Source organism: Patagioenas fasciata, chromosome 1 (genome assembly GCF_037038585.1).
Source record: "Patagioenas fasciata isolate bPatFas1 chromosome 1, bPatFas1.hap1, whole genome shotgun sequence".
Taxonomy (NCBI): Eukaryota; Metazoa; Chordata; class Aves; order Columbiformes; family Columbidae; genus Patagioenas; species Patagioenas fasciata.
This window is the reverse complement of record NC_092520.1, coordinates 157,837,566-157,851,917: the sequence shown is the minus strand read 5'-3', so window position 1 is coordinate 157,851,917 and position 14,352 is coordinate 157,837,566. Positions and strand designations below refer to the sequence as shown.

The 14,352-nt window shown below is 38.0% G+C and overlaps 1 protein-coding gene across 7 annotated transcripts in view; it reads left to right on the top strand.

Moving 5' to 3' along the window:
* The window catches only part of LARGE1 (LARGE xylosyl- and glucuronyltransferase 1), a 291,854-nt gene that overhangs the window by 77,966 nt on the left and 199,536 nt on the right, over positions 1–14,352 (top strand). For 5 of the 7 annotated variants that reach the window (XR_011735698.1, XR_011735697.1, XR_010651410.2 and 2 more), the window contains exon 2: positions 4,243–4,429. The exons of 1 other annotated variant lie outside the window; for it this stretch is intronic. Coding sequence is in view for 1 of the 6 variants with exons in the window: in XM_065838631.2 (XP_065694703.1) it covers positions 4,324–4,429 (106 nt within the window). In the remaining 5 variants the exon portion in view is untranslated. Of the gene's footprint in view, positions 1–4,242; positions 4,430–14,352 lie in introns of those variants that run through there. One more of the 7 variants, XM_071798905.1, reaches the window with a different exon arrangement.

Genomic DNA, 14,352 nt, shown 5'->3' with positions numbered 1-14,352 from the left:
TACTGGGATAAGATTAACTGTAACAAATGCAAGGAAATGTGTGAAGCAGTTCGAAAAGCTTTTTATAGTAGAACAGTTAAATCTAGTTAATTGTGTTTGATTTTTGTTTTCGTAATTACTTCCATTGTTCCACTGAACTCCTGCTGAATGTCCGACATAGTTGAGCTGTCATGCCGTAATTAAAAAAATAAATGAATAGAAACTGAATAGCAATGTGATTAGTGTTGTGTTACATGCTTTAATACATGCTGTTCATACTGGCTGAGAGCTGCTTCACACTTAGCTGAGGAGATAATCCTTAATTTAAAACAAAGCAACCACTCTGACAGGGTAGTGTAGTTCATGGAAGCATTTGACCGTATGTGAAGGTAGCAAGTCATTTCGTTCACTGTTGCCATGTGGTAAGAAGGTCATGTGTAAGTCTTTGTAATGAGGAACTCAATTCATTTCGTAGGCATTGTTCATGCTAGTAGACTTTTATAGCACCTTTTGCAGTAATCAAGGATGAGCTGGCCTGAGGTTGCTGTATTAATGGCTGTTGATCTGTACATGTGCAGTAGGTTTTATAGATCTTGAACTGGGTGCATTGTGGAAGTGTAGAGTGTCTGGCTTACTGACAGCAACACATACTTGCATGATTTACATACAACTAACTTTTTTGGGTGTTACTTGTTTCATCAGATTTCTAAAATATAACTATATGGTGCTCTTGGAGCTCATTCATTACATTAAAAATTGAAGACCAAGCTGAAGTGCATGCACCTTCTCTGTATCTGTGGCACGAGGATTTATTCTGATCATGTCTGGAGTAGTGAAGCTGAGACCATGTTTCAAATGGCAAACCCCTTACCAGAAACTCTCCGAACCATTCCCTTTCACTCTGGGGCTGATTTTGGTCTCCCTTACTTTGAGATGAACGTAATAAAGGTTGCTAAAGTTGCACATGGTCAGTGTGGCTCAGTTGGACCTATCTGAAAATATTAATGTTGGGCAACAGATTAAGTGGAGCCACTGGCTATTTTTTGATTGGAGTATCTCACCTATATTGGCTACTTACTTCCTCAACCTTTCTTTTTTTTTTTTCCAACGTATTTCATGCTATGTGTTTTCTGAGTTATGGTGTTTAGGTAGCATAGCTGTTAAGACTGAAAACTACCAGGAGGAACACCACACAGATTTGCATAAATGAAGTGAACCATCTTACAGTGTTTGTTATTACTGAAAAGAGGAATGTATCTAGCAATCTGATATCCGAAGTAGCTTCATTTTTAGCTTGTACCATGAAAGTGCTTTCTTAGACCTTTCAGGCAGGTGTCAGTGTGATTGAGTAGACCTGTGGCTGGAGGAGCGGTGGATGCTGTAGAAGTCTGTCAGGCAGCAGCAAGCTCCCGTGGCACAAGTGTGCGCGGTGGTACCGTGTTCTGTGCTCAGCCCTTGCTCCAGCGCGTGTTGTCAGTCACTCTCCTCTCATGACAGTGTCAATCTGGCACTTGTTGCACTGAATAGAAAACCAAGTCAAAGAGCTGCAATATCTTCTTTCAGTTTATTTGACTATAGTACGTTAGGTAAAAGTCTTTACGAGTAAAACCAAGAATGAATACGTGATTGAGTCCAAAGCTTTTACTTTAAGCTGAGCATCTTCATTACCATTCATGGACCTTCTATACAATTTCTTGTGTAGGGTTTGCACATGATACATTGTGTAGTTCGGAAAAAAACTCCTCAGCAGGTGTGGTGGTTTTATGCACTGAAAATGAATGTTTAAGACTCAGAGGAAGCTACTTACAAGTTTGAGGAGATAGTAGAAATTTCCTTTAAAATAGTTTATGGCTCTTTTCTTTTTTAAAAGAACTGTTAAATATCTCAGCGTTTCCTAGGGTGATCCATCACAAGCTGACTTGTCTGTCTAGGATTTTCCCAGATGTCTTCCTAGTTAGATAAAAGATGTGCATGAACGTGCAGAATGATTTGGCTGTTTTGTTTGAATGATGACAATCTGTAGGAAACTGAATTTGCCACATTCCTGGCTTTCCTTTGTAGCTGAACTGGGAGTCCAGTGTTGCTCCTTATATTTTCCTAATTCCTTAGGGTACTTTACATTCGTGGGGTAGAAAAGCTGGATTTCATCCTCCATGTTGACCTCTGTTCAGAAGCTTGACTTGCATGGATACGTAAAAGAGTATATAGGAAAAATTGAATTATTTCTTGAATATGCAGCCCCAGGATGAATTAATCTGCTAGCAGCACTATGAGCCCAGGCTTCAGTGTCTGGGCGTCATTATCCCAGAAACTTTTATCAGTGTACTTGTAACAACATGATTTCAGAAACATGTAGGGTTGACTCTTACTTCGCTACCTGTGGCTTTTACAGGTGTATTTGATAGGAGCAGTATGTACCTAGTGCATGTTGCAGTACAAGATGTGGCTGTTTGGAAATGACCCTCCCTGTGAGTTTATTTTTTCAAAGATTTAGTTTTCCGTGCATGGATTTATGTCAGCAGTGCACGCCACGATGTTAAAGGAAAAACAAAAATCCTACTTAAAGTAAGTGATTCTGTGCACTTTAAATTATACACACATATAGCAAATGTAAAACATAGAACTGAGGGAGATTATCTGTGTTTTTCAAGTAGTCATGTAGAGCACTGTCTTCAGAGTTGTTGTAGAAGCTATGCGATGTAAAGAAAAGAAACAAAATGTAAGCATTATCCAAATACAGTGAATAAAGATAAGAGTTCTCCAGAATTTATCTACCAAATGCTTGTCTCTGTCTAACACAGTGACTCTAGTACTGCAGTTGTTAATATTAAGTCTGTCCACATATTTTGTGCAAAATCTCTGTGGTGAGGCATTCATTGCGTTGAAAGGCTGACACAATGGAAAGCTTTTTTGTGCTGGCTCTGGACAAATTATGGTCCATTTTATCAGTTCCAAGGTCAGGAGTATTATCATGTCTCTTAAACTGTAGTGTAGTAAAGTGAGCTCAATCGAATGTTGGGGGAAGAGCTGTAAGTTTACCTGATTACTGCAGCCAGGTATCTCCAGCAGCAGAGTTCTTTGTCTGAACCGATTTCTCTTGTCTATAATTCTCATTTTTGCTGTAATTTGATTTCAGAATTGACATGCACTGCAATATACATGGAGCTGTAGAGCTCAGACATATTTTCAAGGCACACAGTAGCCATTCATAATATGTCAGTGTAGAAACACTTTAATTGCTGATTTCAGCTTTAGTGCTAGTCTAAGCATAAGCCAAAGGGCTCTGTTATTAAACACCTTGTGCTGCCGGAGTCTGCATTTCTTTCCCTATCATTCTTGTAGATCAATTCTTTTTATCAAATTAGAAAACATAAGCCCTTTCACACAAAACCTGAACTAGATTTGCATGGACTTAATTCCTCCTTTCTCTAACTTCTCTACTCTCACACAAGCGTTTCCTCCCTTTTCTAACAAAAAAGAGCAAAAGATGTGCAATGCTGATGCCTGCACAGGTGTATAAATATTCGTTTTCCCATGAATAAAAATCATCAGATTATTTTGCCATCTTGACCTTTTTGAAATGCAGAACAATTATTTTAGACAAATTAAGATCAGATTTTTTTTTTTTTTCCTCATAAAAACAGTGGCAATCTCCAGAATCGCCTCTTTTTCTCATAGCATACAGTCTAAAGCTCCTGATATCCCCTTTTGGGACTAAGGAGGCTTCCTTGCCCATTTTGCTCTTTCTCTTCTCCCCTTTTATGTAGTAGTTCATCAACATTGCTTCTTGACTGGCAAAGTGGATCATTTTAATAATATCCCTTTGCCCCCAAACTTTACCCTGCAGGCAGCGCATCGATCCACTGGTGTGACTTCTGCTCTTTGGGAGCAGGTGAAGAAATACCAGTGCCTTTCTCTCATCTGCTGCGGGGCAGGACCACACATAGACATCAAAGAGCTCAGAGTCTCTGTAGTGTAAAAGGGTAGTGAAAAAACAAATAAGGGTGATGTTTCTGTGTAAGATTAGCGCTTTGTGTGTTTAGGTGATATGCTGGGTTTTATTGACCTACTGTCTTAGCCTGACTTCTAAAACTTGCTTTATTATTAAGCATTCACGGTTAATTTTGAAATGGGTGCTACTTTGCAATTGTGGTAACCCTGTTTTTAGCCTTGTTCTTTTAAGTCTTTAGGAGCACTGGCATAGTCTACCTTTCTGTAGAGAGATAAGCTGTTAAACCTTTTTTCCTTTCCTTTCCTTTTCAGGGAATAATATGTGGGAGGCTGTGAACTATTTGCTTCCGACATAGGAACAGCACTGGGTTGGGAATCTGCACTCCTGAGAGAATGCTGGGAATCTGCAGAGGGCGACGGAAATTCCTGGCTGCCTCTCTGACCGTCCTTTTTGTCCCAGCCATTACATGGATTTATCTGTTTGCTGGGAGTTTTGAAGGTAGGAGGGGAATAATGGCTGGGGGAGGGCATGTTGAATGATTTGTTTCAGAGCAGACAAATGTGGATGACACATCATTGATTTTATTTAAATAAATCTGGTTTGTCTTGCATAGGAAGTAGTTCCCAAGGTGTGGATTTCAACAAAGGGCCTTTCTTACATGTTCTTACTGCTGAGGAGGAGGTAGTTGCTGGCCCTGCTTATTTGATTTTCCTCTGATCTTCGAACTTTAACAAACTGCAACAAAAAACCCCACCTTTCTCATTTCTTCTGTTTTCTAATTTTTAAAAGTTGATCTATCCTGCACCCTGTAAGATTTTCTTTTAATTAAAATGGATGTGTAATTTCAGATCTGCCCTCAATATTATTTTAATGGGTTTAAAAAGGCATCTGTATGTGTACTGGGAACTCTTTACACAACTCTTTATGGACCTGTGTGTTAGACCTTATATGCATGGATGACATGGGCTACTAAGTCATATTTCGGGACACGAAGCAGGAGGTGTATCTAGCTACAAGACCATGGAGGACCTAGAGTACAAGTCAGGGACATGAGTGCCCAGCATGGTTCTTTGCAGAGTGGCCTTTGCTGGGTCATCATCACTCATCCGTGGCTTTCTCTTGTCCTGTGGTCCAGTGTACTACTGCTCACTGCACCAGGTGGTGCCCAGTTTGTGGGACCAGTGTGCTCTACGAGGTGTAAATGTAGCAGCAAAGAATTCTGCAAAACGTTCTATGGGCTCCTGTTTTGATTATATAAATGCCTACGTGGCCCAAAGCTGCAAACACAAGAAGCTCTTTTCTTGCCTTTGTGTGAAGATTATTAGTTCTGGCCACTGCCTCTCTGGTTGTTGTGCTAGAGGCTGAACACAGGAAAACGATGAATACCTACGTAAAATCTCATTATATAAAATCAGCTTGAATGCAGATCCCTCTGGGTGGTGGTGGGTTACTTACTATAGCTGGAATATCTTTCTGTCATATTCTTTCTTCAGGTGGAGATCCTCAGGTTTATAGGTGCATTGACTTGCAGCTGTAGAACTAGCACTTTCGATAATCAGTCTTGGAGTAACCACTACTTTGCCTTTTAAATTGTCTGTCTGATTAATTTTTTTTTTTTCTGGCCTTAAAGGAAGGAGTTCAGCAGTGATACTGCAGTTAGGTAAAGTTAGAAAATGCTGGATCGGGATCTCTTGGTTTTTGTTACTTTGTAGCTTGTATTTTTTTTTTTTTTTGCTTGCCTTTTTGTTTGTTTGTTTGTTTTTGTTTGTCTGTTGTGGGGTTTTAGTTTTGTTTTTTTTTTTTAGGTGAAACATTTTGTTTGGCAATAGGTGTGTTATATTGGCAAGAGAAAAAAAGAACTGTTCAGCCTTCATAGTTATCTTAGCACGAGGAAAGGTGTTTCAGCCTTTAAAAAACAGTTCAAACACCACTTTACAGTCTGATCATTTTTAAAAGGCATTTTTTTAAATGTCAAGCCTCTTTCATGTAGCCTTGGCTGATGAATTTGTGCTTTGTTTCAAAACAAAATTGAATTCCAAGTTAAATTGCAAGTAAGAACATATAAGGATTTTCAGTGTGTGTTACATATATTTCTGAATTAGTTACATGCCAGGTACAAATATTTGCTTATGCAAATTGATTTGCTTATGCAAATTGATTTGGTTACTTAAAATTCTGCATTAATGGGCAGTAGCTCTGTGAGCTCATTTGGAATTAAACACTTACGGGATTCGTGTTAAATTGGAAATGTAAGGGATACTGGCTGCATACTTGAAAACTAATGATCTGGCAGGTAGACGAGTACTGATTTTGTTTGATTTTTAAAAGCTGAGCAAATGCAGGCCTCACCTTTTTGCTTTTAGAAGAATCTTGTACTTCGTTGTTGTAATGACTATTTTAATTGTCTCCACAATTGATAATGACATGTTCCTTTAAATTCCCTTGTTTGTGAAGTCCTTTGTTTTTACAGAGAGCTCAATGGAAATCTTGAAATTTGCTGCTATGTGGTATTTGAAGTGACTTAAAGCTCTCAGTGAGAATTAATCTTAAATGCAAACCAGGGAGCAAAGCCTATTAAGAAGCCTTGCACTGGAGCAGGACTGGAAATTATATAAAGTTAGTTACTTTTGCGGTTATTTTTCTGTATCTGTTTTATTTTTCTTTTGATTTTTGGATGAGGTATAATTTAATCTTTGTTGGTTAAAAACTGAGGTGACAAAACACGTATTTAACCAAATAATAGCTAGAATTTTCCTTAACTTGTATGTATTATGGGCAGAGAGTTAAAGCCATTTTGGCATTTTGTCTGACTTCTTGTTTTGTACTCTATTATGGTTCACACAGCTTACTTATGTTTTAAGATCTCTGTGTATACTTGAGTAAAAAATGTCCCACAACAGCATTGTGCCTTGATTTGAAACCAAATGCGGTGGAGAGTCCTCTCTGTCTTCTGGCAATAGTGTCTTTGATTAGTCACACACAGTGCTAGAAGCTTTCAGTTCATCTGGTTTCAGATTCAAGTAAATGGTTCTTGTTATACTTTTCTCCACAAAGTTAAATTGTCAGTACTTGGTATCTTCACAGACTCAATTATTCAGGGTCGAAGGGACCTCAGCAGTTCTCCGGTTAAACTCCTGCTCAAAGCAGAGTGGGCTTTGGGGTCAGGTGTAATTTTTTAGGCCTTTATGCAGTTATATCTTGAATACCTCCAAGGACAGAGTCTACGTGCCCCCCCTCAGCAACTTGTGCCGCTGCTTGACTGTCCTCAGGTGAAAGAATTTCTCCTCATATCTAGTTTGAACTTCCCTTGCTTCGGTTTATCCCTGATGTCACTCATCCCCTCACTGTGTATCACTGTGAAGAGTTTGGCTCCATCTTCCTCCAACTTGCTAAGTCCCGCAGAACCTTCTCTTCTTCAGGCAGAACAAGTCCAGGGCAAGCATGTCAGCCCCTGTATGACCTGATAGCTCTACACTGAACTTCATTGATGTCATTCTTATATTTGGGACCCCAAACTGGACACAGTGTTCCAGACATGGTCTAATGAGTACCAGGTAAAGAAGAATTGTCACTTCCTTCATTCCAGGGCTTTGCTTTGTTCGTTCCTCCAGCCTGTCTAGGTCCCCCCGGATGGCACCTTTCCCTGTGAGATGATTGACTATGACTCCCAAGCTTGGTGTCATTTGCAGTTGTGCTATGGGTGAATTCTGATTTCTCCTTCGAGTCATTGATAAAAACAGTTAAAAGGACTGGCTGCAGAATAAACACTGAGGAACTCTGCCTGTAACTGACTTCCAGTCAGAGTGTGAACAAGTAACCATCACCCTTTGAGCCCAACATTCCAGCTGCTTTTCCATCCATCTTGCAGTCCACCCACACAGACTGGAAAATCCCAACTTGAATACAAGGGTGCTATGGGAGACCATACTGAAAACTGTGCTAGATTCAAAGGAGATCACATTTACTGGTCATGTCTTATTCGCAGATCTAGTAATTTCATCATAGAAGGTAGTCGTCTTGGTCAAACGTGATTTACCCTTGGTGAATCCATGCTTATTATTCCCCTGTCAGGCCTGGGTATGTTTCCATTTGAAAGTACTTACATATAGTAGTCAAATAACCACTCAGTCTTTTTTTCACTCAGCTAAAAAGGTTGAGTTGTACGAGTTGTCACAGCAAAAAATGTGTTCTTTTTTTGTAGTCTTTTGCAGGTTTTTTTTGTTTGGTTTTTGTATCTCTCTTCAGTACCGATATCTGCAGTGCTGTGTCCTAAAATTACGTGTCCTTGATGTAATTAGAAATTACATTATTCATCCATGTGATTATATCCAAGAACTTCACTGGAGCATGGCAATAGGATCACATTTAGAAACCCTTTATAAGCTCTTCACTAGTGAATCTGCAATATAAAACATACCCTAATGTATTCAGTTCCCATGTTCTGCTTTTTAAACAGTTTGCAGTTCTTTAGGACAGAATTTTGTTTCATTTTGGGTTTTGTTGCTCGTGTCAGAAAACACAGTGCAGTGTTCTACTTCACAGCTGTCACTCAGACACTGCCAGACCCTTCCCTTGGAATATTCATTGGAGGTGGCATTACTCAAGCTGTGACAGCAACAGCTACTAAAAGCCTCATTAATCATGTATAAATGTCTATTAAGGTTATGAACTAGAATATTAAAGAGGATTTTGAATGTTGTACAGCCTTTGAACATACCTGGTTACTGTTGTTGTTTTTAATAATGCACAAGGACAGCATAATTTCAGTTATCAGTTACTTTGAATGAAAAAGCTAATTGTTCCAACACTCGTAAATTACATTCAAAAGGCAAGGTAATAGAGTAGGAAGGGTGGAGTGCATTTAAAACAGGGAATAGGAAATAATCAAATAATAGATGATGAATTTTCATTAGAAAATAGCAGTTTCACTAACCAACAGTATCTCCAGAAACAGGATCATTTTCCAAGCTATATGCAACAGTTTCCTATCCCCTTTACCATGAAGGTCATGTGAAATGGAGACTTGGAACTGTAATTTGGCACATGCTCTCTAGATTACTGATTCCTCAATAAAGTGTCCACTGTGGCTGCGTGGCCTCAGCTGATTCACAGTCTCCTCTGTTTTAACAGGATGAAAATACACTTGAATTAACAGTTTCTCCGTGGTGGATCCACTTGAGGTTGAAAACCATAAAGTTTCTGCGGAGGGTTCCTGGGTAAAACATATTTCACGGGAAAGGAAAAGTCACTCGTATAACACTAAGATGAAAACTTGAGAAGTTTTGTGAGATCATGTAGGGAGTCTGAGAGAGAGCAGGAAACTGACTCTGTTTTTTCTTAGCTGCAAGGGCAATATTTTAAAAACAGAGCCTGCTTTCTTTCCTGGGACTTGCTTTCCTGGATTATCCTCTTTTCAATCCAGAGTTGGGCAACTATCATTCTCTGACAGTACGTTTTAGTCCAAGTAATCCGTAGAGACGTGATTGAAGCCAGAGTTGGGCAAACACCTCATAAAATACAATAAAGTGAAATGAAGGAAGGCTGCAAATATTCATCTTGGTATTTAAATGGATTCACTTTGATGCTGTTCACACTCTTTTTTGTGTATGCTTTCCATAAATATTCTAGTGAATATGTTAATTGGGAAGACTGTCTACAGAAACAATGACTATCCAGTTTTAATATTCATGGGGAGCAGATTTTGAAATCATGTTTGTGAGTACTTGAATCAGAAAACTGATTCTGGTAGTTCAGCTTTATCCAGTTAAGTGCCAAAAGTTTGTCACGTGATCTGTGTGTGTGATGAAAACTGCCTGAATTTCTAATGCTTACAATAAGTTGCTCATAGGAAGAGGCAAACAAATAATTAATTGCTAAAATGTCTATCAAGCACTTGCAACTGATGAGCAAACATCAGAAAACAAGCCCTTCACAGACAACATAATCAGAAAGGGGCAAAATCTAAAACTGCTTTTTTCATTACAAATTGCTCCGTTTTCCTGCATTTCAGCTGCTGTGTGTCTCAACAGGACTAAACAAGAAAAGTTAATCCAGTGCCCATTTAAAGTAGAAGTTTCAACCTCTGTATTAGTCGTGGCTTTTTAGCAAAGTTCTGAGAAAAGAGGTTCTGAAAGGGTGTCTCTGCCTATAATAAGGATGTTACTGTGACGTGTACCTGAACAGGTTTACAGGAGATGTGTTTTAGTTAAGATTGGCTTCACAGCAGCTGCTTCTGTGTACATTTTTATTTTGGAGTAAATGGTGGTGGTTTACTCCTCTTTTATTATTTTTTTTTTAGTAGATATGCTGAGAATTGTCACTTAAGCACCTCTATCTCAGCTGCAATCAAGATACCTTCTTAACTACGTCTACAGTTTTTACTTTGAGATCCTACAAGAATAAAATAAGTCATGAGAGTGAAAGACCTCAGGCTTATGCCAGGTTTTGTTTCCTTATTCTGAGAAACTTGTCTTTCTATGAAACCCTTGTGATTTGGTTATACAGAGCACTGGCAAAGTTTGGTTCAAGTTCGCTGTTGACCAGAAGGTCACTGCTATGAAAGCTGAGTCTGGTTCTCTGCACATCATCTTTAGCTTGCAAGTCAGCATCCTCGCAATTAGATTTTGTTTTACAGACGTGAGAACCCTTATCTGTCCATCATCTAAGAAAATGAAACTAACAAGTGAATATGAAAAAATAAAATAGTTTTACTCCCCATTATATAAAGAAACAGTCTGCTTGTGAGCAGTGACTGGAAGTTTGAAGTAGTTTCTGTGGCAAAAGGAGAGAGGTGTAGGAGAAAGAATGTGAGCCAAAATATGACACTGTCATGAGAACCTTTTGGGGGTTGAACTGTAGAGTTAGTGAGGACTACTTTTTTTTTCTTCTCAACCACTCTTTCAATTAGACTGGATTCTTACGATCCTGTAATATGATTTTATCCTTAACTAATAAGGTCCTCCGAATAGCTCAACATCTCAATGCTGATGTCAGTGCTGTTTCTTCCATAGCTTGCCAGGCATTCACATCCTCAAAACAAAATTATCGTGTCAGGAAATGCCATGAATCTTGCAATAGCCACTCATTTTGTCAGTGTGTTGTGCCAAATGAAAGCAAGTCTACGTTGCTCTTTTGAACTTCAGTACAGGACATATATGTTCTCTTTTGACAGACGTATTTTAAGTATATGCTTATTCTTTCATAAAAGTAAATGAACATGTAGGATTACCTTCTTTCCTTTCTATGCATTTTTTGATCAGATAGAATATATTGTGTTTCTTAACACGTCTACCAGTTTTGTCTTTACTTTCTTTTTCTAGTTGGCTCTGAGTTTGTAATTTCTGGCAGAAACACAAAGATTACAATGAAAAGGAATTCTTTGAGCAGAAATAAGTTTCCAGCTTCTTTGAAACAGCAGCTTACATGGAGTATGATCTGTGGGATTTCTCAAGGTTTTTGTTTCATCTTTGTCTTCCTCATTCTTTGAGCAAACTCCTGGGAAAAACAGAGTCTATAAAAGTTGAATTATGTTAAGGCGAACAAATTTCTTCCAAGAAGAAGGGACAGCTGGATGCCTGAATTCTGTCAGGGCTACATGGAAGACTAGAAGTAGGAGAGCTATTTCCTGATTATTCCTCTTTATCTGTTTCAAAGGTAGGTACTTGCTAGCTTCAGAGTAAAATAGTATTTTTCTACAGAAAAACAGAAAAGCAAGAGGAGCTCAAATGTCTTCTTTTCTTTTCCTTTTTTTTTTTTTAAAAAAAAAGGCGCGCCAAACCCCTAAGAAGTAGTGTTTCGCTCTTTGAAATAAAATATGTGTTTTATAAGTACACCAGACTTTGTTTGAGTGCTGGAACTAATGTAGCCTGACTTGTGATTGATGTCATGCAGCTCATTGATGTTGAAGTTGCTTTTCCCACAATTAGGACATTTATAAAATCTAGCTCCCAGATGGGTCTCCTGGTATCAAAATAAATCTTGAGCTCATGCTGCAGTGTACTTCTCAATGGTAAAACGTATAACATCTCTCATCTTTCTCTGTTCCTTACAATTGAGAAGCTTCATTACCTCTGACTTCTTTCCCTCTAACAATGTAATTTGCAATTAGCCAATGACCTTTGAGGGCAAACAAGTCAACAAATGTATATGTATGAGATGGAAAAATATACCTGAAATATAAATGTTTTAATAGATTGAAATGAAAATTTAGTAGGTGAAGGTTTCAGCTAACTCAGAACAATTAACTTAGGATATTTGACTTCTGTCGAAGTTTTGTATTTAATATTTGTGAGATTTTGTTCAGATAAGGAAAAAGTTTGAAATCAGACTCTTTCTTGATAGACAGCGAATTGCATCTGTAGTGCCTTCCAGTACTTTTGAAACTTATATTCTGAGTATTTATTTAAATGTTTGTAATACCAGAAGAAGGAGTCAAGATAAAAATACATTAGAAGAAATACTTTGCACATCATGTATGGTCATTCTTAGGTTCCGCAGCCAATGCTCTAACATAGTTTATGAAAAGTTATGAGTGTGTAGGTTAATATCCTGATATTGGATGGATGTGTTTTAGGTATGCTTAGCTTAGAGAATACCAGTATCGTCAACACATCTCTCTGTTCCCTCTTCACTATTTTCAAATATTTTTCAGTCGTGGCAACCATTGAAATGTTCAGTTGAGTAGTTATTTCCTTCCCTTGAAGTTTTTCCCCTCTTTTGTTGCTTTGCCTTCTACAATTCTTGTTTTGAGACTTGAATCTAAGAGATTTTTTTTAAATTTATCTAGATATCCTTAGAGAATTGAGTTAAATGCACAGATAACTTCAAAAACCTGGGCTGACAGCAGTCATATTGGTTCACTCAACTTTGTAGATACCAACAATAAGGGGAAGAGTTAATGACCTGGAGAATTATATGTTTTAGTCTGAGATTCTCTTCCAGTTTAACAATGTTCAAGCCATTTGAGCTGTCCTGCTGTAATAGTTTTTTCTAATCTCTAGTATGACTGTCCTTCTCCATAGTTCCGTGAAACATGACTCAAAGTCCAGGATGTAAACATGTATGTTTTAAACCTCCTGGGTTTTTTTTTTTTCCTTTATAATTCTGCTGATTCAGAGTTTGAAGAGCTCAGTACTTAGGGAGGAGAACTGAAAGTAGTGAAGTTAAAATTACAAAAAATACTGGGTTAATCACATTTTCCTAAGTTAAATTCACAAACCATAACAGAACATGCTTCTTTTTGTACATTTACTTAAATACATGTTACGGATAACAACTTATGGGTCTATCTAAAATATTTACTGTCTAAATTAAGCATTTCATAATGAGATACTTTTCCAGTGAGCTTGTAACAACAGATCTATAGCTGTTCTTAAGAACAGATGCATGATGTGCTCTTTGCATACTTACTCCTGAACTTCTTTGTATGCCCAAAATAAATCACCATCACCAATGTATAATTTTAGATACAGCTTACAAGACTGGATTTAAGACATTAAGGTCCTGAATTGGAAAACCCCAAAATGTGTGTCTACAAAATAAACTGTTAGTGTGATTGTTGTACAGTCAGACCTGCTGGTGTTGGCTGGCGGGGTAGAGACAGACCAGCAGGAGAAGCAGAAGAGGCGTGGGCTCCTTGAACACTGTTTTCTAGGCTGTGAAACCAGGGCCCCGCATCTTCGAAGCAATTATTGTTCTTCCCAAATAGATTAAAATTGACTCTCTAGACACAGGACTGAGGTTGTCATGGTGTAGTTTAATATTAAAGAATGCTGCATACAATCTGTGTGATACATAGTGGATTATTTCTGTAGCTGAAATAAAGCCATAGCTAATGAGATAGAAATATTCTTATATGGTGGAAAGGGCTTGAAGAAATTGCTGGAATAAAATTCATGGAAGAGCTATCTATTATGTGATTAAATAGACTAAAATAATAATATCCAAAAGTAGTTGTGTTCCTCCCCACCATTTTCTTTTCTTATTTTTCCTATTTTAACATTCCTATTTCCTTGCTTACATGTCAGTACATCTCTCCTAGAGTAGATGCAGCAGTCTTTTGTTTAATTAGCGTTTCAAAATGGAACTGGCAGACAAATTTGTACCTTCTGCCTAAAATCACATGGAACAGTTACTGATTTTTTTGGGGTTGTGAAGATTTGTAGATTTTTACCATCAGGGAGAGTGCTAACTATCAATGTCTCTAATATCTTGCATAGTGCAGGCTGTATTATATTGTGGAGTTGATAAAATAATGCTGGCTGGCAGCTCCTGCATCTGATTGATGTCTTCTAGACACACCAAACCTTTTCTTCTAGCCAGATTTCTGAACTTGATTTTAAAGCTGGTGAAGGATTCTAGCACATCTCTGAATAACTTATTCCACCTTGTTCAAAAATACATGCTTTAATCCTTGTCCAGAT